This window comes from Lissotriton vulgaris, chromosome 7 (genome assembly GCF_964263255.1).
Source record: "Lissotriton vulgaris chromosome 7, aLisVul1.2, whole genome shotgun sequence".
Lineage (NCBI taxonomy): Eukaryota > Metazoa > Chordata > Amphibia > Caudata > Salamandridae > Lissotriton > Lissotriton vulgaris.
The window spans coordinates 720,964,441-720,989,468 of NC_141695.1; the positions used below are offsets into that span (position 1 = coordinate 720,964,441).

At 49.2% G+C, this 25,028-nt stretch overlaps 1 protein-coding gene across 2 annotated transcripts in view; it reads right to left on the reverse strand.

The window, feature by feature from the left end:
• Positions 1-25,028, reverse strand: part of LOC147702325 (actin-related protein 2/3 complex subunit 1A-B-like) — a 262,621-nt gene that overhangs the window by 132,603 nt on the left and 104,990 nt on the right. For both annotated transcript variants that reach the window (XM_086928777.1, XM_086928778.1), the window contains exon 5: positions 24,005-24,112. In XM_086928777.1, coding sequence (XP_086784903.1) covers positions 24,005-24,112 — 108 coding nt within the window. The remainder of the gene's footprint in view (positions 1-24,004; positions 24,113-25,028) is intronic.

A 25,028-nucleotide genomic window follows, 5' to 3' on the forward strand; every position in this document is an offset into this window, starting at 1 on the left:
GTTAGCACATGAGGTGGAGAATGTTCTAGGAAGGCCGAGCAGAGTTCTGTCTGCCGCATTCTGAAGTCTCAGAATCTCTGTCTTATTTGACCCCAAATATAGGGAACTTGCGTAGTCCAATCTAGATAGAATGGGGGCCTGGATGATAACCTGCCAAGTGGGCGGATCGAAAAACCCTAGCAGTGGTTTGAGCCCTGGCAGTATTCCAAAGCAGGTCCCTACCACCTTCTTTGTTTGAACTTGGAAGCTGAGGGCCGAATCCACCTAGACGCCCAGATTTTTTACCACCTGTTTGGGGGTGGGTTACCAGCCCAAGGTGGTAGGCCACCAGTGCTCACTCCACAGCACTGGGTTCCTTCCAACCAGCAGGATCTCTGACTTACCAGCATTGAGCTGTAGACAGGTGGCAGACAACCACACAGCAATAGCTGTAAGATCACTCTGAAACTTAGAGGCATCCCCCATGGAGTCGTCGGAGAGTGCCACTACCAGCTGCGTGTCGTCAGCGTATGATACCACTGTCAGCCCTCTGCTTCTGGCCACTGCTGCTAGCGGTTGGACATAAAGATTAAATAATGTAGGGCTCAGTGACAAGCCCTGTGGCACCCCTTGTTTCAAGCTGTGGATCGAGGCGGAAAAAGAGGGGACCGTCACTTGGAAGGTTCTCTCTGAAAGGAAAGAAGCAAACCAATCCAGGGCAGAGCCTACAGTGCCCACCTCCACCAACCGCTGCAACACGATCTGGTGGGAAACTGTATCAAAAGCGGCACTGAGATCTAATAGAATCAGTGCCCAAGTACGTCCCACATCTAGTGTGACCATCAGATGTTCAGTCACCCCTAGGAGATCAGATTCTGTGCTGTGACCCGAGCGGAAGCCATTCTGCGAAGGGTCCACAATGTTGTTGTCTTCCAAAAAACTTGTCAAGATGGAATTGACATAGGTCTCAGAAATCTTGGAACCCAAGGCAGGAGAGAAATGGGGCGGAAATGTTCTGGTTTAGTTGAATCTAGGGAGGGTTTTTTTAAATAGGGGGACCACCTTAGCTTGCTTCAAAGTCCTAGGGACAACTGCCTTAGACAGGGATAAGTTAATCACCTGTCCAAGTGGCGAGAGTAGCACAGGAAGAGATTTCACAAATTGCTCTGGTTTAAGGGGGTCTACAGGCGAGCCCGATTTGACCTTACTGCATAGCATCCACAACTGGTCCTGTAAGATAGGCGAGAAAGCAGCGAGAGTATGTGTGGTGACGGAGCTGAGAACAGGGTCAGGGCATGGAGCAGCTTGAGGAAAGGAGTTATAGATTTTCCTCACCTTCTCAACAAAGAAAGAGGCAAGAGCTTCACATTGCTCAGCGAATAACATCAAGGGGTTGTAGATGATGATGCCCGTTTAAGATCCTTAAGTATGGAAAAGATGCTTTTGGAGGGGTTGCTGCTGCACCTGATTTCAACCGCAAAATAGGCTGCCCATTCAGACTGGATAGCCCTATGGTAATTTTAAGAGCTGTCTGATAGCACCCCTTCGAGATGGCATCGTAATCATGTCTCCACACCCGCTCTAACCTTTTACAAGCTCTACGCATACTAGCAAGCTTGTCATTATACCATGGGCTGGACTTCGAATTACGGCCATTGGAAGCGCGTCCAGTGGCCTAAGAATCCAATCCGACAATGCTTTATCAGCCACATCAGGGTCTTCTGACATGCTAAGGATATTTGCGGAGAGGAGTGCATGAAATTGGTCAGTATCTAATTTATGCGAAGGGCGCTCAAAGGCGTACTTCTGAGAGGGACTACGAGCAGGTATTACCCCTCAGAGTGTCATGGATATTAGACAGTGATCAGACCATCACACTGGGACAGGAGTGTTGACTGTGAGGGAACAGAGGTCCCTCAAGATTGGGTCCAACAAGTGGCCAGCAGAATGTATTGAACCCTGGACCAGTTGGACCAATGGCCACGCCTCAAGGTCAGCTAGAAAATTACTTGTTTCCGCATCCTGAGGACTTTCTAAATGTTCAAGTTCAAGTTCAAGTTCAAGAATTTATATAGCGCACTACTCACCCAGAGGGTCTCAAGGCGCTTGGGGAGGGGGTTCATTATTTATCGAATAGCCAGGTTTTAAGTTCTTTTCTGAAGGAGATGTGGTTCTGTGTAAGGCGGAGGTGAGTGGGGAGTGAGTTCCAGGTCTTGGCCGCCAAGTAGGAGAAGGATCTACCTCCCATGGTGGATCTTTGGATACGCGGAACTGCGGCGAGGCCTTGATTGGAGGATCTTAGTTGGCGGGTGGGTGTGTAGAAATATAGTCGAGTTTTGAGGCATTCGGGCCCTAGTTTGTAGAGGGCCTTGTGTGCGTGGGTGAGGAGATGGAATGTTATTCTCTTGTTGACGGGAAGCCAGTGGAGGTGTTTCAGGTGGCCGGTAATGTGATCTTGGCGAGGGATGTCCAAAATGAGTCTCGCTGATGCGTTTTGGATGCGTTGGAGTTTTTTCTGTAATTTGGCAGTAATTCTGGCGTAGAGGGTGTTTCCGTAGTCTAGTCGACTCGTAACCAGTGCGTGGGTGACAGCCTTTCTTGTCTCGGCGGGGATCCAGTGGAAGATTTTTTTGAGCATACGAAGTACATTGAAGCAGGAGGATGAGACGGCGTTGGCTTGTTTGGTCATCGAGAGTGAGGAGTCTAGGATGAAGCCAAGGTTACTTACGTGGTCTGTGGGTATGGGTGCTGAGCCCAGATCCGAAGGCCACCATGAGTCGTCCCAGGCAGAGGGGGATGATCCTAGGATAAGCACTTCCGTTTTAGGCGGCTGTTTTTCATCCATACGGCTACTTCTTTCATGCCTTCGTGAAGATTGGTTTTGGCAGTGTTGGGGTCTTTGGTGAGGGAAAGGATCAGCTGGGTGTCGTCAGCGTAAGAGATGATGTTAAGGTTGTGTTGACGTGCGATGGAAGCGAGTGGAGTCATGTAAACGTTGAAGAGGGTGGGACTGAGTGATGATCCTTGTGGTACACCGCAGATGACTTCGGTGGCCTCTGATTTGAATGAGGGAAGTCGGACTCTCTGAGTTCTCCCAGCTAGGAACGAGATGATCCAGTCCAAGGCTTTTCCTTTTATGCCGATGTTGCTGAGGCGCTGTATGAGGGTGCTGTGACAGACAGTGTCTAAGGCGGCGGAGAGGTCGAGTAGAATGAGGGCCACTGTTTCTCCGTTGTCCAGTAGTGTTCGGATGTCGTCTGTTGCAGCTCTCATGGCCTGAGAGCTGACTATATCTACAAGGGCAGTCCTAATCTCTTTAGACGGTCCTGGTGGGCGATAGATTAATAGCCCAGACAGTGTCTAACTATCATTGAGGGAAATCCTAAAGCGAGCGCACTCACAGCTGGTCAGCTCCATTTTAGTGAAAGTGCAGGTATAAAAAGATTTGAAAACAACTGCAATACCACCCCCCTGGACTCCCTATTAAGGGTTGCAATACTGAAGCCCTGGGGAAGTGCCAGACCTGGCTCAGCCACCGTGTCAGAAGACAACCAAGTCTCCCTAAGGAAAAGAACATCCGGAGATTCGTCTTGCAGCAAATCAAAGACATTGTTAAAATGTTTAACTAGGGAACAACAGTTAAGACTGAGAAGTATGATACCCTGGCCAGAAGTGGTAGACAGGATAGGGGATGAGGAGGTGGCCCAGGAATGAAAACCACACCTTATGCAACAGAACGGACCCTAAAGCAGCTTCTTCAGGGGGTAGGCACAGGAGTTCACAGAGATCCTCGCGAGAGTAAATAGGCTTATCTCTGGACAGACCGACAGCGTGTCTGTCGTCTGCCAGGCGCACGGCTGCTGTCCCACCATGATTATGCAGGAGAACTCGGATCACTCGTCCCACCCCCAACAACCTCGGAAATGAGTCACGTGAAGGGAGGGCAAGAGGAGAAGGTTACCGCCCTCCACACAACTAGCACACTGTTGTGCTGGAACGGGGCGAGGTGACCAACAGGGAAGGGAATACAGGTAAAAAAGCAAGTACAGCGCTGAAACATGTGCGTTTAAAAACAGATTGCAACAGTGAAATTCGTAAAATACAAATACAGAGAGGAGCACCAGGTCAGGATACAAATGCGTAGCCTCACCAATTACAGTTATTTTAGGTAGCATTCTTAAATCACATTGTACCCCTATGCTTTGGTTTCTCAGTGTAGCGAGCTCTCTGGATTGTTAGTTTCTCCTTGTGTACCGTATTTTCCGGCGTATAAGACGACTTTTTAACCCCGTAAAATTTTCTGGAAAGTCGGGGGTCGTCTTATACGCAGGGTACAAAATTTTATGGTATGTTTTCATGCGCTTTTTCAAAGCGAGGACTTCACTCGATGGTGTCAGACCGCTTCACAATAGGAAATAACAAGAAACAACACACCTTATGTTAAAAAATACAGCCACCGGCACTGGCAACGTCCACACCCAGCCCCCGCGCCATGAATTGTGCAAGTATCGAAAGCGAACGTTTTTTTTCATAGCGAGGACTTCACTCGAAGGTGTATGACCGCTTCACAAGCGAGCAAATGGCGCCATGAGTCTTACCTCGACTGCCCCTGCCGCTGTACACGCGCCTCCAACCGCTTGCACATCCCCAGGCAGACGAGGCAGCAGGACGAGGCAGCAGGACGTCCGAAATACGGTATATGGTAACGGGCAGCCAGCGCCGAAGATGGCAGCGCCCGGTGTGTTGACACGTTTGGCACATTTGGCACGTTTTGGCACGCGCCCCTCTCTCCTTGACATGGGCGTGGGCATAGAAAGGGGACTGTAGAATGTTCCCGAATGTTACCGAAGGCAGTAGAGCACTTGCCGTGATTGGCTGGTTGTTGCGAAGAGGAAAGGCAGTCTGGTGAGCAGATACCGTATTTGCCGTACAGTACGTGTGGTGTTGAAGACAGTCTCTGCACCTGTTCATACTGTACAGCACCAGTACATCCAGTGCAAATGGCTGACAGTCAAGAACCCGGCAAGGCTCCAGCAGCACATCCAGTGCAAATGGCAGACAGTGAAGAACCCGGCAAGGCTCCAGCAGCGCATCCAGTGCAAATGGCTGGCAGTCAAGAACCCAGCAAGGCTCCAGCAGTGGCAAGAAGAAGGAAATATGAAGCCAGTTACAAACTTAAAGTTGTGGATTTTGCCACGGAACATAATAACTGTGCTGCTGCAAGACAATATGGAGTGACAGAAAAGATGGTTCGGGCCTGGAGAGCAAATGAGAAAGCATTACGGAGTATGCCAAGGGGCAAGTGTGCATTAAGAAGAGGCACCCCACATTGGCCAGAACTCGAAAAGCATGTAGCAGACATGGTGGCCGAGCATCGGCAAAGCGGTTATGTCATGACCCGAAATAAAATCCGATTGGTTGCACTTCAGTGGGCCAAATCTAATCCAGATCTCAGCCACAGATTTAAGGCCACTGTATCCTGGTGTACCAGATTCTTGGGAAGGCATAATCTGGTATTGCGGCAAAAGACAAAAATTGCCCAGAAATTACCTGCGGATCTTGATGCCAAAATGCATAGCTTCCATCGCTACGTTATTAGGCTGCGCAATGAACATGGCTATGCGCTAAGTAGCATCGGAAATATGGATGAAACTCCAATGAATTTCGATATGATTGCCAACAAAACTGTCCATCAAAAAGGCGAAAAGACAATTTTAATAAAAACAACAGGACATGAGAAGTCCAGTTTCACAGTGGTACTAGCATGCACAGCTGATGGCGCAAAGCTGAGACCAATGGTTATTTTCAAAAGAAAAACAATGCCGAAACTCAAGTTCCCTGTTGGTTGTTTTGTGCATGTGAATGAGAAAGGATGGATGGATGAAGAAGGGGTAAAGCTATGGCTTGATAATGTATGGAGCAGGCGACCAGGTGGACTTCTACAAAGACGTAGTCTACTGGTGTGGGATATGTTCAGGGCTCATTTAACTCCAAGCACCAAGCAAAGGCTGGCAAGACTAAAAACAGATGCTGCAGTTATACCTGGAGGATTGACATCGTTGGTGCAGCCACTGGATGTGTGCCTAAACAAGCCATTTAAAGATCGCATCCGAGAACAGTGGAATGAGTGGATGGTTAGCGGTGAAAAAACATTCACAAAAGGAGGAAACATGCGTGCTCCACAGTTGGATGTTTTGTGCACCTTTGTTATAAAGGCCTGGAACGACATTGATGCAGAAACTGTAATAAAGTCTTTCAAGAAGTGTGGCATATCAAATTCATTAGATGGTATGGAGGACGACTATTTGTGGGAAGGTGAAGAGGATGCCGAAGAAGAGACCACATCATCTGATGCGGAATTGGTACCAGATCCATACGATGACTGCCTTACAGATGTACCACAAGATCTCATTGACTTACTTATGAGATCAGATGACGAAGAGGAGGATTTTGAAGGCTTTTAAAGGGAACGTTGTAAATCCTGTAGAAATCGCTTGGATTTATGGAAAGTTATGGAAAGTTTAATCCACTTGCACTGTTTCATGCACTAATTTATGTTTACCGTACCGTACCGGTATATTCAGAAGTGACAGTTTTTCATATGGTTCTAAATAAAAATATTGCGAGTAAAGCAAGATTGTTTATACAACCAATTTGTTTGAGTTCAGTCTTTGAGTTTGTAAAATAAACGCTTAGGTAACACTGTCCACTGATAAAGCCTTACTGCTCACCCACAGGGAGGAGGACTAGACTAATACGGTAAGTTCAAAATACCGGTACATTCTCGGAATGGCTATGCAGGACTGCGTTGGACTGCGCTGGAAGTGGGGGTCGTCTTATACGGCGAGTATAGCACAAAACCTACATTTTTTCAGGCAAAGTAGGGGGTCGTCTTATACGCCGAGTCGTCTTATACGCCGGAAAATACGGTAATGTTTGTGTCTCTTTTCCAGGGTTTGCTTCAGCATCAATATTTGTTTCCTCCCTGGTGTTATTGCCCAGGACTTCATGCTTCAATCAATCAATGAGGATTTATAAAGCATGTGAGGATTTCAAGGTGCTGGAGTTGCTAGCTGCTTTGTGGAGAAAGCAGTGAAAAACGAGGCAAAAGCAAGAGAAAGCAGTCAGTAACATGTGGGGAAAGGAAGGAGGAAGCAGAGAAAAATGAGGCAAAGGCAGGAGAAAGCATTTAGAAAAACGGGGAGAGGAAGGAGGAAGCAGTAAGAAATGAGACAAGAGTAGGAGAAAGCTCTCAGAAAAATGGGGGGAAAGGAAGGAGAAAGTAGTGAAAAAAGAGCAGGAGAAAGGAAGGAAAAGGCAGTAAAAACGAGGCAAAAGCAAGAGAAAGCACTCAGAGAAACGGGGAGAAAGCAGAGTGATGAAGCAGCATGGGAGAGCTAGGCCTGGGGCCTGCCTATATGGTTAGGTATCCTCAATGTCTCTCTCAACTGGTGTATGTAACTGCAAGCACAGGCACCCATTTCTCTGTGCTCTGTTAATAATGTCTTCATGCCTAAGAGCGACAATTACATTTTCTCTTTTCCACAAAATGAAGGCAGAAAATGACACTACAATCCCGGCATGACTGTTTGTCAGAATATTAAGGAAAGAAATTTCATCCCACAAAAGTGTCATAGCCTAAACATACAAAACCAAAATATCTTGAAGGTAGGAATAGGTAAGTATTGACTTACTATTTGTAACTCCACATTTGCGTCTCTTGAAAACATTTATGCCATCAATGTACTTATATTAAGAGATAAGCACTTCAAATCAATGATTTCCTATGTATATATATATGTTCCTGATATTTTGGAAGTCAAGAGTTTAGCTAAAATAGTTTCCTATAACATGAGATTTAATCTACAATATGCTGGTAGTACATGTCCAGAACGGACATAGATACCTATTGAGGTAGTTAATTAGGGTGGTGAACCTGATGTGATGATGCTTTGAAGTAAAAGGGTCTCTCAAGTTATGTAATGTTATGTTGAAGTGACTTTCATAGTGCATGATTACCCGAAGGTGTCCTGGCGCTAGCTCTGCTAAAATAGATCAGAGAAACTCTGTTAGAACTGGGGTCACCAATTCCACCACGGTAGCTCGGCGCGAGGCAGGTAGGCACCCGAAGACTAGGTGTAAAGCAGAAGTGCAGCACACACTCACACTGAGACAGGGAGGCACACACAATAAAATTACACCACCCCAGGTAGTTGGTTAAAACAAGACTCTTTTATCTAGACTTCTTCAAGGCAGGTAAGTAACTTTGCCTAGATCAAATAAGGCATTGGACATTTCCTAAACATCAGGCAAACATGTCTGTAAATACCTCTCTATTATGTAGGGGCAGGCTAGGCAATAACATTTCTCAGAAGCAGGTTCATTAAAGACAACATTTCATAGGACTAGTTTCAATATAAAACATTCCTTGTGCATGGGGAACATTGGAATGAGTAAACCTTTGCTTAAAGGGCACATCCGAAACATAAACAAGGTTTCCTGCTACAGGGCATGCTGCAAAGAACACTTCCTTTAGCCAGGGGTTACCTTTAGGCACAAAAAACAGTTAACAATTCAGACTAACGTCCAGTTCAGGGGGCCCTCAGTCACTTTTCCCCTTATTCCAGGCCCTTGCGGTATTAACCAGGGCCACCACAGGCCAACTGCAGTCTCCTGCAGGGAGGGGCAGTCGCGGGGCTGCCTCTCTGTTCACTTGAGGCTCCACGGCAGCCCCCGCTTTCTCCTGGGTCCTCCGCCCTCCCCCAGGGATATTACCTTAACCTTCGGCCCTTCGGGGGCCCTTGCGGCGTAGTGCAGGTTTGGGCGAGGTGTGGGCAGGTCGGGGGGGCTCGCGCTCTCTTGTGAGCCCCCTCGCCGGTGTTCCGGGCCTCCTAGTGGTGTTCTGGCCGTCCGGGGCTGGTGCCATCTGGGGGGGGCTTTCACTCTCCGTGGAGCCCCGCGCTGGTGACGAACCGGTCCCGGGCCTCCAGGTGCTTCTTGGGGCCCAGTACCAATCAGGATGCAGTGTAGGAGGGGCGCGCACGCAGCCGCCAATGCCACCGTGGCTTGTGGGGGAGCGGTAGCCTCCTCCAATGGCTGAGCAGTGTTGACGGGTCGTGGCCTATGACGCGGCCGACGCCCTGTCACATGACGGTTGTGCAGCAGCTTCTGAGGCCCAGCGCGGCCTACAGGAATCCCGGGGCGGCCCTCCCCAGGCTTCGGGGGCCGCGGCGGTGAGCAGCAGGTCGGGCGCCTGGGACGCAGTGGTGACTTACGGGCCCTAGGCGCACTTTCCAGCAGCACCCCAGGACAGCGCAGGTGAATCCGGGCTGCAGCGGTGATTGACACGAGGCAGCGCCTCTTCACGCCACAGCGCCTTCCAGGTCACGGCGCTCAGTCCCCGGGCCCAGCTACAGGTACCCGGCGGCTGCGGTAATGGGCACCAGCGCTTTTCAGAGCACAGTGCTTTTCACAGCACAGCGCTTTCGAGGGCAGGATAGCGCTTGGAGATTATGATGGGCAACAGCGCTTTTCAGGGCACAGCGCATTTCACAGCACGTCTTTTTCAAGAGTAGGATAACGCTTGGAGATTATAGCGCTTAGGGGGCAGACAGTCCCGGCAGCAAACAGCTCTTGGCAGTTCAGGGCAAAGTAGAGCTTGGGATCAGTCACAGCTTAGGCAGGACAGAGCTGGGGCACAGTTCAGGCAGTAAGCGCTGGTTACCTGCTTTATCCCCCAGCAGTCCTCACAGCAAGTAGGTTCTTCCTTACAGAACTTGATGGTTCCAGCGCCCTTCTTGTGTAGTTTCATGGGGAGGGGGGGAGAAGGGGGTTTGAGTTGGTGGCTTCAGAGGCAGAAGGGTTGCCCTTGGCACACAGGAGGTGGTTCCCTGGGTCCCCCAAAGCTGGGCCAGATCAGCAAGCTGGCAGAGTCCCTCACCTAACTTATAAAAGCAGTGCCTAGGCCCAGTCAGTCCCAGTGGTGTAGGTTCTTCCTCTAGGCCCAACCGCCTAAACTCCTGCAGAGGTTCCCCCAGGTCCAGTGGAGCCCCAACTGACAGGCAGGTTTCCCTCCTTTCCCCTTATACACCTAGGTCAGTTGACCCTCCTCTAAAGGCGGCAAAGCGTAACCCCTCCCAGGTCTGGAAGGTTCCAGAAGCTTCTACATTCTAGGCTATGGAAAAAAAAGGCGGGATGGCAGTGATACTGTATCATGATGTCCCAGCCTGCTCCTGACTACTCGTGTGTGTCTACAAAGGCCACTCCGCAGTAGCAGGGGCCTATCGCAGCTATGTTGTTGGGAGAGAGCATCTGCACCTCAGCACTGTTTGGCAGTGGTAAGGCACCCAGAAACCTAGGTCCAACAAAAAGATGGTGGCAAAAAAAGGCAAAAGGGCAAAAAAAACAGGGTAAGACCACCCTAGGACTGATAGGCCTAACATGCGCCCCCCCCAGCCAAAAGTGGGGAGAGCTACCCAACCTCTAGGGAGTTCTTATCACTAAGGCGGAAAAACAGGGAGGGACCATCAGTGTTGGCGTGGTCTACTCCGGGCTGATGTTCCACTCGAAAGTCCATACCCTGGAGGGAAATGGACCACCTTATCAATTTGGGGTTTTCGCCTCTCATTTGCATGAGCCAGCGAGGGTTCGTGGTCGGTCTGAATGAGGAAGTGAGAGCCAAAAAGATATGGCCTCAGATTCTTCAGGGCCCAAACCACGGCGAAGGCTTCACGCTCTATCGTACTCCACCATTGTTACCTGGGGAGTAGCCTTCGGGAAATAAAGGCCACGGGCTGGTCTTGGCCTTCTTCGTTTAGCTGGAAGAACACAGCTCCTATGCCATGCTCAGAGGCGTCTGTCTGCACGATAAATTCCTTGGAGAAATCTGGAGTTGCAAGCACCGGAGCGGTGCACATCGCGTGCTTCAGGGTGTCAAATGCCGCTTGACAGGCAGCCGTCCAGATGACTTTTCGTGGCTGCTTTTGCAACGTCAATTCAGTCAGTGGAGCTATGATGGTTCCATACCCCTTGACAAAGCAGTGGTAATAACCAGTGAGGCCGAGGAAAACTCGGACCTCTGTTTGGGTTTTGGGAGGATCCCAGGCCAGGATGGTCTAAATTTTGGCCTTGAGGGGTTGCACCTTACCCCCACCCACCAGGTGTCGCAGGTACACAACAGATCCCTGTCCAATCTGGCACTTGCTACCCTTGATGGTTAGGCCAGCCCACTGTAGAGCCTGCAGCACCTCCTGGAGATGCTGCAGATGGTCCTCCTAGCTGCTGCTGAAGACAGCTATGTCATCCAGGTAGGCAGCTAAGAAAGCCTCTAGGCCAGAAAGTCCCTGGTTAACCAACCGCTGGAAAGTGGCCGGAGCATTCTTGAGCCCGAAGGGCATCACCTGGAATTGAAAGTGGCCCCCGGGGGTGGAGAACGCAGTCTTCTCCTTTGCTCCGTCCATCATGGCAATCTGCCAGTATCCTGAAATCAGGTCAATGGTACTTAGATACCGAGCTGCTCCCAGTCGGTCAATCAGCTCATCCGCCCGAGGGATCGGGTGAGCATCCGTCTTGGTCACAGAGTTCAGACCGCAGTAGTCCACACAGAACCAACGTTCTGGTGTGGTGCCCGGTGGGGCCACTTTCGGCACCAACACCACCGGACTAGCCCAAGGGCTGCTGGAAGGCTCAATCACCCCCAGCTCCAACATGTTGACCCCCTCACTCTGGATGCTGGTCTTAATCTTGTCGGACAGGCGGTAAGACTTGGTTTTCATGGGTGGGCTGTCCCCTGTGTCCACGTCATGGGTACACAGATGCGTGATTCCAGGAGTGAGGGAGAACAGCGAGGTGTACTGCTCCAATACCTGGCGGCAGTCCCTCTGTTGTTCAGGGGTCAAGGATGGGGAGAGGACCACTCCCTCCACTGATCCATCCTTCTCTTCGGCCACCAGAATGTCTGGAAGAGGCTTTCTCTCTTCTTCTTTGCTGCCATCCGTCATTATAAGGAGAGCAAGCTCAGATCGCTTATGGTGCAGCTTCAGGCGGTTGATGTGGAACACCCTATGGGGCTGTCGGGGGGTCTTTAGGTCTACAACGTAAGTGGTCTGGCCTTGTTTCTCCACGATCTCATATGGTCCAGTCCACTGGCCCTGGAGGGTGCTAAGCTCTCCGGGCTCCATGACCCACACCTTGTGTCCAGCATCCAACTCCACCGTCTGAGCCTTGCGGTCATACCACTCCTTCATGACGGCTTGACTAGCCTCCAGGTTGTCTGAGGCTTCCTTCCACAGCTTGGCCATCTGGCTGCGGAATGCCAGCATGTAACTGACCATGTCACGGGGAAGCTTCTTCGAAGTCTTCTCCCACCCCTACTTCACAAGGCTGAGGGGCCCCCTAACGGGGTGGCCATAGAGCAGCTTAAAGGGGCTGAACCCGAATCCCTTCTGCGGCACCTCTCGGTAAGAAAATAGCAGACAGGGTAAGAGGACATCCCATTTCCGTCTCAAGTCCTCTGGCAGGCTCCGGATCATCCCCTTCAGGGTCTTATTGAAGCGCTCTACGAGCCTGTTAGTCTAGGGGTGGTAAGGAGTGGAGAACCGGTAGGTCACTCCGCACTCCTTCCACATGGCCTGCATGTAGGCCGACATGAAATTTGTGCCCGTATCCAACACCACGACCTTAGGGAATCCCACACGGGTAAAAATCCCCATCAAGGCCCGCGCCACCACAGGTGCAGTGATGATCTTCAGAGGGATGGCCTCTGGGTACCGGGTGGCGTGGTCCACCAACACCAAGATGAGCCGGTGTCCCGAAGAAGTCGGCGGGTCCATTGGTCCAACAATATCAATGCCAACCCGCTCAAAAGGGGTGCCGACAACCGGGAGCGGTTCCAAAGGGACCTTCAACTTAGTCCCAGTCTTGCCACTCGCTTGACAAGTCTTACAGGTCTTGCAAAAGGTGTCAGAGGCAACTCGCATTCTGGGCCAGTAAAAATGTGGGACCAACCGTGCAAAGGTTTTGTCCTGACCGAGGTGTCCAGCTAGTGGTATCTTGTGTGCCAATTCTAGCAGGAAGGCTCAGTAGTATTGGAGGACCACTAAGGACCTTGATGATCCATGCACCGGAGCCTTAGGCTCACTGTAGAGGAGGTCATCCTCCCAGTAAATGTTGTAATTCCGGGTCTCTTGGTTGGTCGCTTGGGCTTCGGCCTGCCGCCGCATGCCTTCAAGCATGGGGCACTCTCTCTGCGCCCGACAGAATTCCTCCCGGGTAGGCCCTCCTTTCACCTGCCACTCTGCAGGGGTCGGCAAGTCCCCCACAGGAACAACATCCACCTCCGCGGACTCCGGGGTTACCTCTGCGGGCTCCCCATCCATCTCAAGGGGCGTGTCTTCCACAACATCATTGGGCTGGGCCATTGTTCCAGGCTCCAACCTGGGTTGAGTTCCTCGCCGGGCAGCCATGGACCTCGTGACCACCCAAATCCATTCTGGTAACCGCAGCATTTCTGTGTGGGCTTGGAACTCCACCTTCTTCCAGGCAGTATACTCCAGATCGTTTCCGAGCAGACACTCAACTGGCAAGGCAGGGCTTACAGCAACTCTCAACTGGCCCAAGACTCCTCCCCACTCAAAGGGAACCTGAACCACAGGATAGTAACCAATACTGCCCTCAGCCAACACGGCCGGATGTAGTACGTTTGGGATTACTTGCTCCCGGGACACCAGCTGTCTCAGTACCATCATCATGCTGGCACCCATGTCCGTCAGAGCCTCCACCTCCTGCCCGTTAACCAGCACCCTCTGCCGATACTTGGCAGTGTTCGAGGGTAACTGCATCACTGGGACCATCTCTCTATCCCAGAGTGAAACCAGGGTCAACCCTGTCCACTCACCCCCCTCATCTAGGGACAACTCCTCCCCCAGGGCTACACTAGCCACCCCGGGGCTCTTACCTCCTGTGGGAGCTGGGGACCTCTTGCGACACTGGGGATCCTCCTTGTAGTGTCTAACCTCCCCTCACTCGTAGCACCGGACAGTTCTGGGCTGCTGACTCTTGTCAGGGTAAGTGGGTTTCTGGAATCCAGGTTGGGGTGGGGAACCTACCCCTTTCCCAGGTGGTCCATTTTGTGGACCTCTAGAGAATTCCTTCCTTTAATCTCCCCCTCACCCCTCTAGGGAAAACCCTGTCCACCTTTCGGGGCTTCTCCTCTGGGTCCCTTCTGGGACACCTGAGTGCTAACCCAGGTATCCGCCTCCTCCGCAAGTTCCAGAGGGTCGGTCAGCTTGTGGTCCACCAGGTGTTTGCGCAGCTCCGGAAAACATTTATCTAGAAGGTGCTCCCTTAAAAACAATTTGTACAGCCCTTCGTAATCACTCACTTCGCTGCCACGCACCCAACCATCTAAGGCCTTCCGTGCATAATCAAAGAAATCCACCCAGTTTTGTGTGTGAAGCTTATGGCTGTTGTGGAACCTCTGGCAATACTTCTCTGGGGTGAGGCCAAACTTCCTAAGCAGAGCCTCCTTCATGACAGGGTAGTTGGTTTGGTCCGCTATCTCTAAAGTCAGGAGTGTGTCCCTTACCACTGGAGGTATGTACCGATATAGGCCACCCCCCAGTAACTCTTGGGCACGGATATATGATGTTATCACGCGTACTTTTAGCACGCATACCATTACCACGCATTTTTTACAACACAGGTCATGTTACAACGAAAACCTTTACAACGCAAAACACTACAACGCAGATACTATTACAACGCATACCATTACAACGTAAGTATAGGTAAGTATATAATATTTATATATAATGTAAATAATTTTGTTTTAATTATTTTATTTAATTATTTATTATTTAATTATTAAATAATTTAATTAATAAAAATAATTTAAATTTTATTATTTTTAAATATATGTTAAAAATACCCCTGTACCCCAAAACCCAATCCCAACCCTAAAACCTAAAAATACCCCTGTACCCCAAAACCCAATCCCAACCCTAAAACCTAAAAATACCCCTGTACCCCAAAACCCAATCCCAACCCTAAAACCTAAAAATACCCCTGTACCCCAAAACCCAAACCCAGCCCTAAAACCTAAAAATACCCCTATTCCCCAAAACACAAACCCAGCCCTAAAACCTAAAAATACCCCTTACCCCAAAACCCAAACCCAGCCCTAAAACCTAAAAATACCCCTGTACCCCAAAACCCAAACCTAGCCCTAAAACCTAAAAATACCCCTGTACCCCAAAACCCAAACCTAGCCCTAAAACCTAAAAATACCCCTGTACCCCAAAACCCAAACCCAGCCCTAAAACCTAAAAATACCCCTGTACCCCAAAACCCAAACCCAGCCCTAAAACCTAAAAATACCCCTGTACCCCAAAACCCAAACCCAGCCCTAAAACCTAAAAATACCCCTGTACCCCAAACCCAGCCCTAAAAATACCCCTGTACCCCAAAACCCAAACCCAGCCCTAAAACCTAAAAATACCCCTGTACCCCAAAACCCAAACCCAGCCCTAAAACCTAAAAATACCCCTGTACCCCATAACCCAAACCCACCCCTAAAACCTATATATAAAATTAAATGATATACTTACCTATACTTACGTTGTAATGGTATGCGTTGTAATAGTATATGCGTTGTAGTGTAATGCGTGGTAAAGGTATGCCTGGTGAAGGGTTCTGCGTGGTAATGGTATGCGTGGTAATGGTATGCATGGTAAAAAATGCGTGGTAAGAGTTGCATACCCTTGGGCACCCCATGGGCTACCAAGGACACCTCATACACCGCCAACCACTTGTCAATGTCATCGCCCACACTGAAACTGGCTATCACCTCCTTCGGTAGATAGAACTTAGGCTCTTGTGGAACCTCTGGTACGCTGCCACCATTCATATTGCCATGTGCCCCTATTTGCATTGTTCGCAGCTCCAATTCTTTTAGGCTAAGCTTGTGCGCAAGCTTCCTCTCCTCCATGGCTAGCTTATTTTCCTCTCTCTCCTTCTCCACTCTAGCAAGCTCCAATCTCAATTGCCTCTCCTCCCTCCTGACCTCATACTCCTCTGGCGATGCACTCCTCCTTGACACCATACTGCCTGCCCCAACCCATTCTCACTAATGTCAATGTGCAGCGGGTCTAACTCTCCTGGAGCACCTGCCTCCCCTTGTGCGCCCAGCTCCTCATGCCCCTCATCCACTCTCCCCTTCAGGTGGGCCATTACCCATGTCCTCAAGGCTTTCCGAAGCTCCTCTCTCTTGGCGCCTCCGCCGACGGACACCTCCATACCCTGAAAGAAGTCCCTCAGCTGTGCCACTGTATACACTTCTAGGTTGGCCAGCTCAAACTCCATCCTGACAGGTGGGGACCCAGACAATTTAAAGGAAATAAACACTAGGACGTAGGTAAAAGGCATAAAACAGGAGTCTGCACAATCAATTAGACAGTGGAGGTCAATTTGTTAGGCTTGCATACAACAGGTGTCTAATTGCGGCGCACACTGAATCACTGGAGGGTGCTGCACAACCACAGGTCCTTATCCCGCTGCTGAACACCAATGTTAGAACTGGGGTCACCAATTCCACCACGGTAGCTCGGCGCGAGGCAGGTAGGCACCCGAAGACTAGGTGTAAAGCAGAAGTGTTGCTCACACTCACACTGAGACAGGGAGGCACACGCAATAAAATGACACCACACCAGGTAGTTGGTTAAAACAAGACTCTTTTATCTAGACTTCTTCAAGGCAGGTAAGTAACTTTGCTCTGGCATCAAGTAAGGCATTGGACATTGCCTAAACATCAGGCAAACATGTCTGTAAATACCTCTCTATTATGTAGGGGCAGGCTAGGCAATAACATTTCTCAGAAGCAGGTTCATTAAAGACAACATTTCATAGGACTAGTTTCAATATAAAACATGCCTTTTGCATGGGGATCATTGGAATGAGTAAACCTCTGTTTAAAGGGCACATCCGAAACATAAACAAGATTTCCTGCTACAGGGCATGCTGCAAAGAACACTCCCCTAGCCAGGGGTTAAATTTAGGCACAAAAAACAGTCAACAATTCAGGCTAACGCCCAGTTCAGGGGGCCCTCAGTCACTTTTCCCCTTATTCCAGGCCCTTGCGGAATTAACTAGGGCCACCAGAGCCCAACTGCAGCCTCCTGCGGGGAGGGGCGGTCGTGGAGCTGCCTCTCTGTTCACTTGAGGCTCCACGGCAGCCCCCGCTTTCTCCTGGGTCCTCCGCCCTCCCCAGGGATTTCACCTTAACCTTCGGCCCTTCGAGGGGCCCTTGCGGCAATCTGCAGGTTTGGGCGAGGTGTGGGCAGGTCAGGGGGGGATCGCACTCTCTTGTGAGCCCCCTCGCGGGGGTGTTCCGGGCCTCCTAGTGGTGTTCCGGCCGTCCGGGGCTGGTGCCAGCTGGAGGGGGGGCTCTCACTCTCCGTGGAGCCCTGCGCTGGCGACGAACCGGTCCCAGGCCTCCAGGTGCTTCCTGAGGCCCAGAACCAATCAGGATGAGGTGTAGGAGGGGCGAGCCCGCAGCCGTCAATGGCAGCGCGGCTTGCAGGGGCGCGGTAGCCTCCTCCAATGGCTGCGCGGTGTTGGCGGGGGCGTGGCCTATGACGAGGCCGATGCCCCGTCTTGTGACGGTGGTGCAGCAGCTTCAGAGGCCCAGCGCGGCCTACAGGAATCCCGCGGTGGCCCTTCCCAGGCTTCAGGGGCCGCAGCGGTGAGCAGCAGGTGGGCGCATGGGCCGCGGCGGTGACTTATGGGCCCTAGGCGCACTTTCCAGCAGCGCCTCAGAACAGCGCAGGTGAATCCAGGTTGCAGCTGTGATCGACGCTAGGCAGTGCCTCTTCACGCTACAGCGTCTCCCAGGTCACAGTGCTCAGTCCCCGCGCCAGCTACAGGTACCGGGCGGCGGCGGTAATGGGCAACAGCGCTTTTCAGGGCACAGCGCTTTTCACAGCACAGTGCTTTCCAGGGCAGGATAGCGCTTGGAGATTATGATGGGCAACAGCGCTTTTCACAGCACAGCATTTCCAAGGACAGGATAGCGCTCGGAGAATATAGCGCTTAGGGGGCAGACCTTCCCGGCAGCAAACAGTTCTTGGCAGTTCAGGGCAAAGTAGCGTTAGGGATCAGTCACAGCTTAGGCAGGACAGCGCAGGGGCACAGTTCAGGCGGTAAGCGCTGGTTACCTGGTTGATCCCCCAGCAGTCCTCACAGCAGGTAGGTGCTTCCTTACAGCGCTTGATGGTTCCAGCGCCCTTCTTGTGTAGTTTCTTAGGGGGGGGGGGGAAGAAGGGGGGTTGAGTTGGTGGCTTCAGAGGCAGGATGGTTCCCCTTGGCACACTGGAGGTGGTTCCCTGGGTTCCCCATAGCTGGACCATATCAGCAGGCTGGCAGAGTCCCTCACCAACTTAGAAAAGCAGTGCCTAGGCCCTGTCAGTCCCAGTGGTGTAGGTTCTTCCCCTTGGCCCAACCGCCTAAAATCCTGCAGAGGTTCCCCCAGGTCCAGTGATGCCCCAACTGACAGGCAGGTTTCCCTCCTTTCCCCTTATACCCCTAGGTTAGGTGACCCTCCTCTAAAGGCGGCAAAGCGTAACCCCCCCCACCCCCCAGGTCTGGAAGGTTTCAGGAGCTTCTACATTCTAGGCTATGGAACAAAAAGGTGGGATGGCAGTGTTACTGTATCATGATGTCCCAGCCTGCTCCTGACTACTAGTGCGTGTTTACAAAGGCCACTCCGCAGTAGCAGGGGTCTGTGGCAGCCATGTTGTTGGGAGAGAGCACCTGCACCTCAGCACTGTTTGGCAGTGGTAAGGCGCCCAGAGACCTAGCTCCAACAAAAAGATGGTGGCAAAAACAAAGGCAAAATTGCAAAACAAATGAAGTAAGACCGCCCTAGGGCTGACAGGTCTAACAAACGCTAAATATGGAGATGCCAAGTTTTTAATTATTTCTTGATGGATAACTAATTGGGCATGAATCTACTATTAGAGGGTAGGGGGGAGTTCCATGCTTTGCTGTACATATTACAAAGCTTCTTCCTCCCCAGCTGGCCCGTTTGAACCTAGGGATCATCAGTTTCCAGAAGAGCACAAATTTCGGTTTGGCTCAGACCACTTGAAATTCTGTTTCAAGTAATCACGACCAGCATTGGGCCTTGCCTTGTAGGCAGTACACAAGGCCTTGCACCTGATTCATTACCTAGCTGGGAGCCATTGTCATTTATGAATGGCTCGAGAAACAGATTTAAATTTTGGAGTCCTTGAAAGCAGCTGAGCAGCAGATTTTTGTAAAAGTTGAAGTTTGTTCAAGTGTTGTTGCTGCAAGTTTAAATAGACCATTGCAATAATCTCATTTTGAGAGGCTAGAGCTGTTACAACGATTTTGTGTGCATCCGTAGGAATGAAGGGGAGAATTTCTTTTATCATCCTCAAAGTGCAGAAAGAGGACGAGATACCTGCATTTACCTGGTCTCCAAAAATGAGTTTGTAATCCATTAGTACTCCTTAAGTTTCTTGCCTTCCTTGCAGAAATAGGGAGGGCTCTTAATTCCTCTGGCCACCAAGATGGAGACCAAGAAGAAGTTTGGTTGCCAAAAAGGATGACCTCTAAAGTGATGAAACAGGATGGCTCACTTATTAAACATATTCTACTGCTTATTTACAACTTTCATTGTTATCTGAAATGTGCAGCTATTGATTGTGGAGGTGTTGTCACCTGAATGAAGGAATATCCTGAATAAGATTGAGCTGCAGACCAGGGAGTGTTGGTGGCAGGCAGAAGAGAATTGGCCACATAATGAAGTCTAATAGTGTCAATAGAAACCTAGTGAATCCTCTTGCACCTTGCCATGGTCACAGAGAATGCAGCTTTCACTTGTATTACTGATACAGGTGGGTGGCACACAGGGCGCAGTGTCTGATGGTCAAGGGTTTTCTTGTGCCCAATCTCACTCAAAATTGCACTCTCTGCAGCTTCTAGGGCAGCTTGTGAAGTATTACAGCTCTAACACGGATTTTCTGGTCCAGTGCATGTCCTTTAACAGATGATGACGTGACTGTTCTTGATACTCTGTATTTCAAGGGAGGACCTGGTCATACCTTTAGTACATTATGGCATCTAACCTAGTGAAATAATGTGCTGGGTCAATACACAGCGCTGTGCAAAAACAGCAACTGCTTGTGCCCCGATCCTTCATACATTTAGGGCCCGATGTAGGTAGCCCTTTACCGATCCGAATCGGCCGAAAATACCGATTTTCGGCCGTTTCCGATCGGTAAAGGGCTACCGAGATGTAGGGGCACATTTTCGGTAATTTTACCGAATCGGTATTATTACCGAATCGGTAAATTTACCGATTCGGTAATATGTACCGAATTGGTAAAATAATTACCGATTCGGTAATATTTACCGATTCGGTAAAATTACCGAAAATGCAATGTAGGTAGGCAATGTACCTTCTGCACATGCCTTACAGAATCGGTATTTCACCATGGAATACAAATCCATGGTAAAATACCGATTCCGGTGTGCATGCACATGTGTGCATGCACACCTATGTCATGTGACAGGCAGACCTGCCCTTAGGGCAGGTATGCCTGCCACATTGCACCTGTGCCTGTTTTGGGGGTGCCAGAGGGTGTCAAAGTGACACCCCCTGCACCCTTGTGAATTCTTTAATTACCGATTCGGTAAATACCGAATCGGTAATGCCTAATCATTCCTATGGCCTTCAAAGCCCATAGGAATGAATGGGCATTACCGATTCGGTATTTACCGAATCGGTAATTAAAGAATTGTTAAGGATTCGGTAACGAATCCAGATGTTGGGACCTACATACCATTTACCGATTTTGAAATACCGAATCGGTAGGATTCGGTATTTTAAAATCGGTAAATGGCATTTACCTACATCGGGCCCCTAATGTATTCTTCAAGTATGCATTCATTCAAATTCATTCAAATAACTTTATTTCGATTCCAAAAAGGAGTCATAAAAGTATACACTAATAGAAAATACATAGAATGTCATAAAAACCACAATACATATTTGCATATTAAGGATTTACAATACATTAAAAATAACCTTAATCATATATATAAAGTGCAAAGTTAATTACATCAACAGGCCAACGGAAGAAACATTTGTGGATAGTTTACTTTGGGTAAAAGTCATGTAAGTCCCAGACTGATATGGGGCCGTCTCCTTTTTGGGGTGGGTAGGATCGTAGAAGGGGGACAATATTCCTATGTCTAAATTTTACTAGGACCAAATCCCCACTAATATCTTTGTTTAGAGACCCTAGCCAGCCCACCCTTCTAACACTCATGATACCTCCGTCATGATTCGGTGCAAGTGGTCTATTTTTGGAAAGCCAAAATATGACCTTGTTTAGAAGTTCCTGACGGCTTTCAAATTTCCCATGGCGGGGTTCCGGTATTCCTGATAAAACAAGAACAAATGGGGCAGCTTCAGGGGGCAAGTGTATTGGTGCTACTCTACATGGATCCACTCTGGCAGGAGTATGTCTATTAAGCCCAAGCTTAGGAGCAGCTTTGGTTATAACAGGTTTTTTGGGAGGCTGTGGGGAAGTTTGGGCGTGTTTGCTTAGGTTAATAGGCAGGGAACCTTTTGTGGTAGTGAATATGTCAGGACCATTCGGTATTGCCTTCTTGGGGATGGACGGAGAAATAATTGTACTGATTATCTCTTTTGTTATAGAGATAGCCGGTGGGGCTATTTCCCTGGTAGATGGATCATTAGTAAGTGATGGGAGGTTGGCTAAAATGATTCTCTCAATGCCCGTTATTCTATCATAGCGGCGAGAGGTTTTAACAGGCAGCAAACAGCAAACGGGAGGCAGCAAACAGGAGGCGGGGCCGGCCGGGGAAGAGTACCAGCTGCAGGTAGTAGGAGGGAATGCTGGTACTCGCAGTCCCTGGCCGCCGCACCCGCAGATTCCCCACAAGGAAAGAAGGTGAATCCAAGCGCCTTGACAGTGGGCTAAGTGTCCTCCGGTCCTCCCGCAGTCCCAGCAGCGGCAAACCTCGAGCCGCGAGTCGCTCCCGCGAAGCGGGGGCGGCGAGAGGTTTTAACAGGCAGCAAACAGCAAACGGGAGGCAGCAAACAGGAGGCGGGGCCGGCCGGGGAAGAGTACCAGCTGCAGGTAGTAGGAGGGAATGCTGGTACTCGCAGTCCCTGGCCGCCGCACCCGCCGATTCCCCACAAGGAAAGAAGGTGAATCCAAGCGCCTTGACAGTGGGCTAAGTGTCCTCCGGTCCTCCCGCAGTCCCAGCAGCGGCAAACCTCGAGCCGCGAGTCGCTCCCCAAGTATGCTATTTATGTTTGCATTACCACAATAGCATCTTCTAAAATGGTTGGCAAATTTAAATCCAAAAAGCATTCCTTATTTGCAGTTTTAGTTTGATAATGTGATTATTCAACAATGAGCATGGCTAAAAAACTAAGTGCATTGTAGGGAAATAGAGGTTCGTGATGACACTCTAGGAAGGGCTCCAAAATGTGTGAATCGTATTCCACTTTATGGTGTATGACACTGACTGGAAACTGACTTCAGCGTGGCTTGTTATTTAGCGGCTATGTGCAGAGAGTTCAAATGGGAACAAAAAAAGGTACAAGGACTTCCAAAAAAGACCACCATTTAGTAACTGAAATTGGGCCAGTTCTCCTAAAATCAAACGGGGTCAATTGAAACCTCAATCAAGAAAGAAGTAAGCCCTTTCTTGCACCAATGCTACCTTAAAGAGATGTGTAGGGAAGTAGCATTATTTGGCAAAACAAAACCCACGTTTGGAAAAGAGATAATGTCACCAACACAAGTGTAAGCCTGGGATGTATAAGTCACTGGCGTCTGGAGTACACCATATTTGCAAAAGCGAGTATTTTGAACTTGGACTTCTTTGAAAAGGCCCCTCATGGAAGGAATTTGCGTTTCTTTGCACAGGATATTTTACATTTTCAACACACTTTTTAAATATATGCTTTAGGGTGTTTTTTCTTTTTCGTAAATATTTAACCAGATTCAATTTCATTTCAAGGAGGAATGATCCGTAGGTCTTTTACATTTTTTATGCTAAAAAACTGATCTATTTTTTTCTTTTCTTCTTTTTTAGGTTTACCCTTACAAATGAGGCTTTCAGCATTTACACACCGAAGCCTAATGGAGGGCAAATGGCCTGTGAAGCAAGTAGTGAAAATGCTTGTTTTGCGATTGGTTCATGTCGCTATCGCCTATTAGCAAGGCAGGCGTAGCGTTGGAAATATTCGCGCTAAGCGCCAATATCTCCAAATACTAACACCTGCCCAGACCAGTTCTTAGCCATGTTATCCAATGGGAGGTGGATAACATTGCTAAGAGTATTTCATCGCTAATGCGTGAATATCGCTGTATTCTCAGCGATATTCACGCATTTCGCCGCTATCGCTGGATATTTTAGCACAATGGAGAAAAACGTTGCTAACGGCATGTTTTCTCCGCTAACATATCCAGCGATAAAAAAATCGTCGCTAAGCCCATTTAGCGATAAATATCGCTACTTGTTGGTAATATGCCCCACATCGGTGCACGATCACAAACTAAACAATCTTCTCAAAACCCTATTAAGTATAGGGCAAGAACTTTCTGAAGATGTTACACAACACATACTGCCTGTTATCGCTGCAAAGATGTGTATGTACACCTGCGTGGGAGTTCTGTGTGTCTGTTAGGCCTCTCTGTTATCTGTACACAAGGTGTCAATTGTATAGCGCACATTCTGCCCCGGGTCACTGCCAACTTCCAAAATTTAGGAGTACAATTCCCTGGCTAAAAAATGTTATCTGGAACCCTTTCCAAGTGCCAGAGGGAGAATGGGATGTGTTGCATTGGTCAGTTGTCCTTCTAGAACTATTCCAGTGCCGCTGGTGCCAGCTTTGGTTATTGTACGGTAACTCAGCTTGAATAACACCTCAGGAATTCGACTTTATGATGATGAAAGGCGGTACCTGCAGTTGAAATCACTGGACCCTGCAGCCAGCAAGACATTGTTGGGATGCCAGGCCAGGTTAAGTATCGTGGAGCGGATGGACTTCTTGATGTGTTTGCTCAGCCACCTATGAAAGGAGTCAAGGAATGGTGGATTAGCGCACATGCCCTTTTGTAGATACACACACAATGTCTCTTCCCTCAACACCCTTTGCAGTCAATAGGCAGAGTGACCAGACAGAAAATTGGGAGACTTTCAAACAGCATCGCCCCTCTGTATTCTTTGACATATTAGGGAGAGCAAGCCAAAAATATCACAGTGTGTCACTGTGGGTAAATCAACTCCACTGCAGTGCACCAACAGATATAAAGTGAGCAGCATCATGTTTCAAGGTGTTGTGTGCCAATGGCATCATCAGCCACACAAACACAAATAACGCCTTGCTTGTGTCCATTGACCAGGATCTTTTATGATTTTTAGACTCAAGGCATACCCTCAAGCTCAATGGTATTCATAGTGATTTAAATCATATGACGTGTACTTTACTCATTGAAAAATGGCACAAGATCACCCATCCCAACATTGCCACGTGGTTGCCCTTATTTTTTTTTAGTTTGCTGGCAATATTTGATATAAGGCTAGGTCATGCAACCTTGTGAGACTTTAGTTGATTCAAATGGGTGTTTAAACAATTCTCTCAGTGAAAAGCCCATTTGCATCCATAACCAGGGGTTTTGTACCACGTGATGCAGTACTGTTTAGCAATATTGTTTAGTGGTGTGCACATGAATATTTAGTGATTTTTTAGTTTATGTCACATTGCTGCACCTGAACGTTCGGCAAGTCTTCAGTTAATCTGGGTCCATATGTCTTCAGACCTACATCAGTTCTGATTTTGTGTACCCTGCCGCAAAAAGGAGACTTGCCTGCCTCTCTTTGCTTGCGAAACCGGCATTCGGTTTCCCTCCACTGATGCCTCTGTTACCAGGTACATACTGCAAACAGTCTCCTGGGACTCAATCTTTGCCTTCACAAACCTGGAG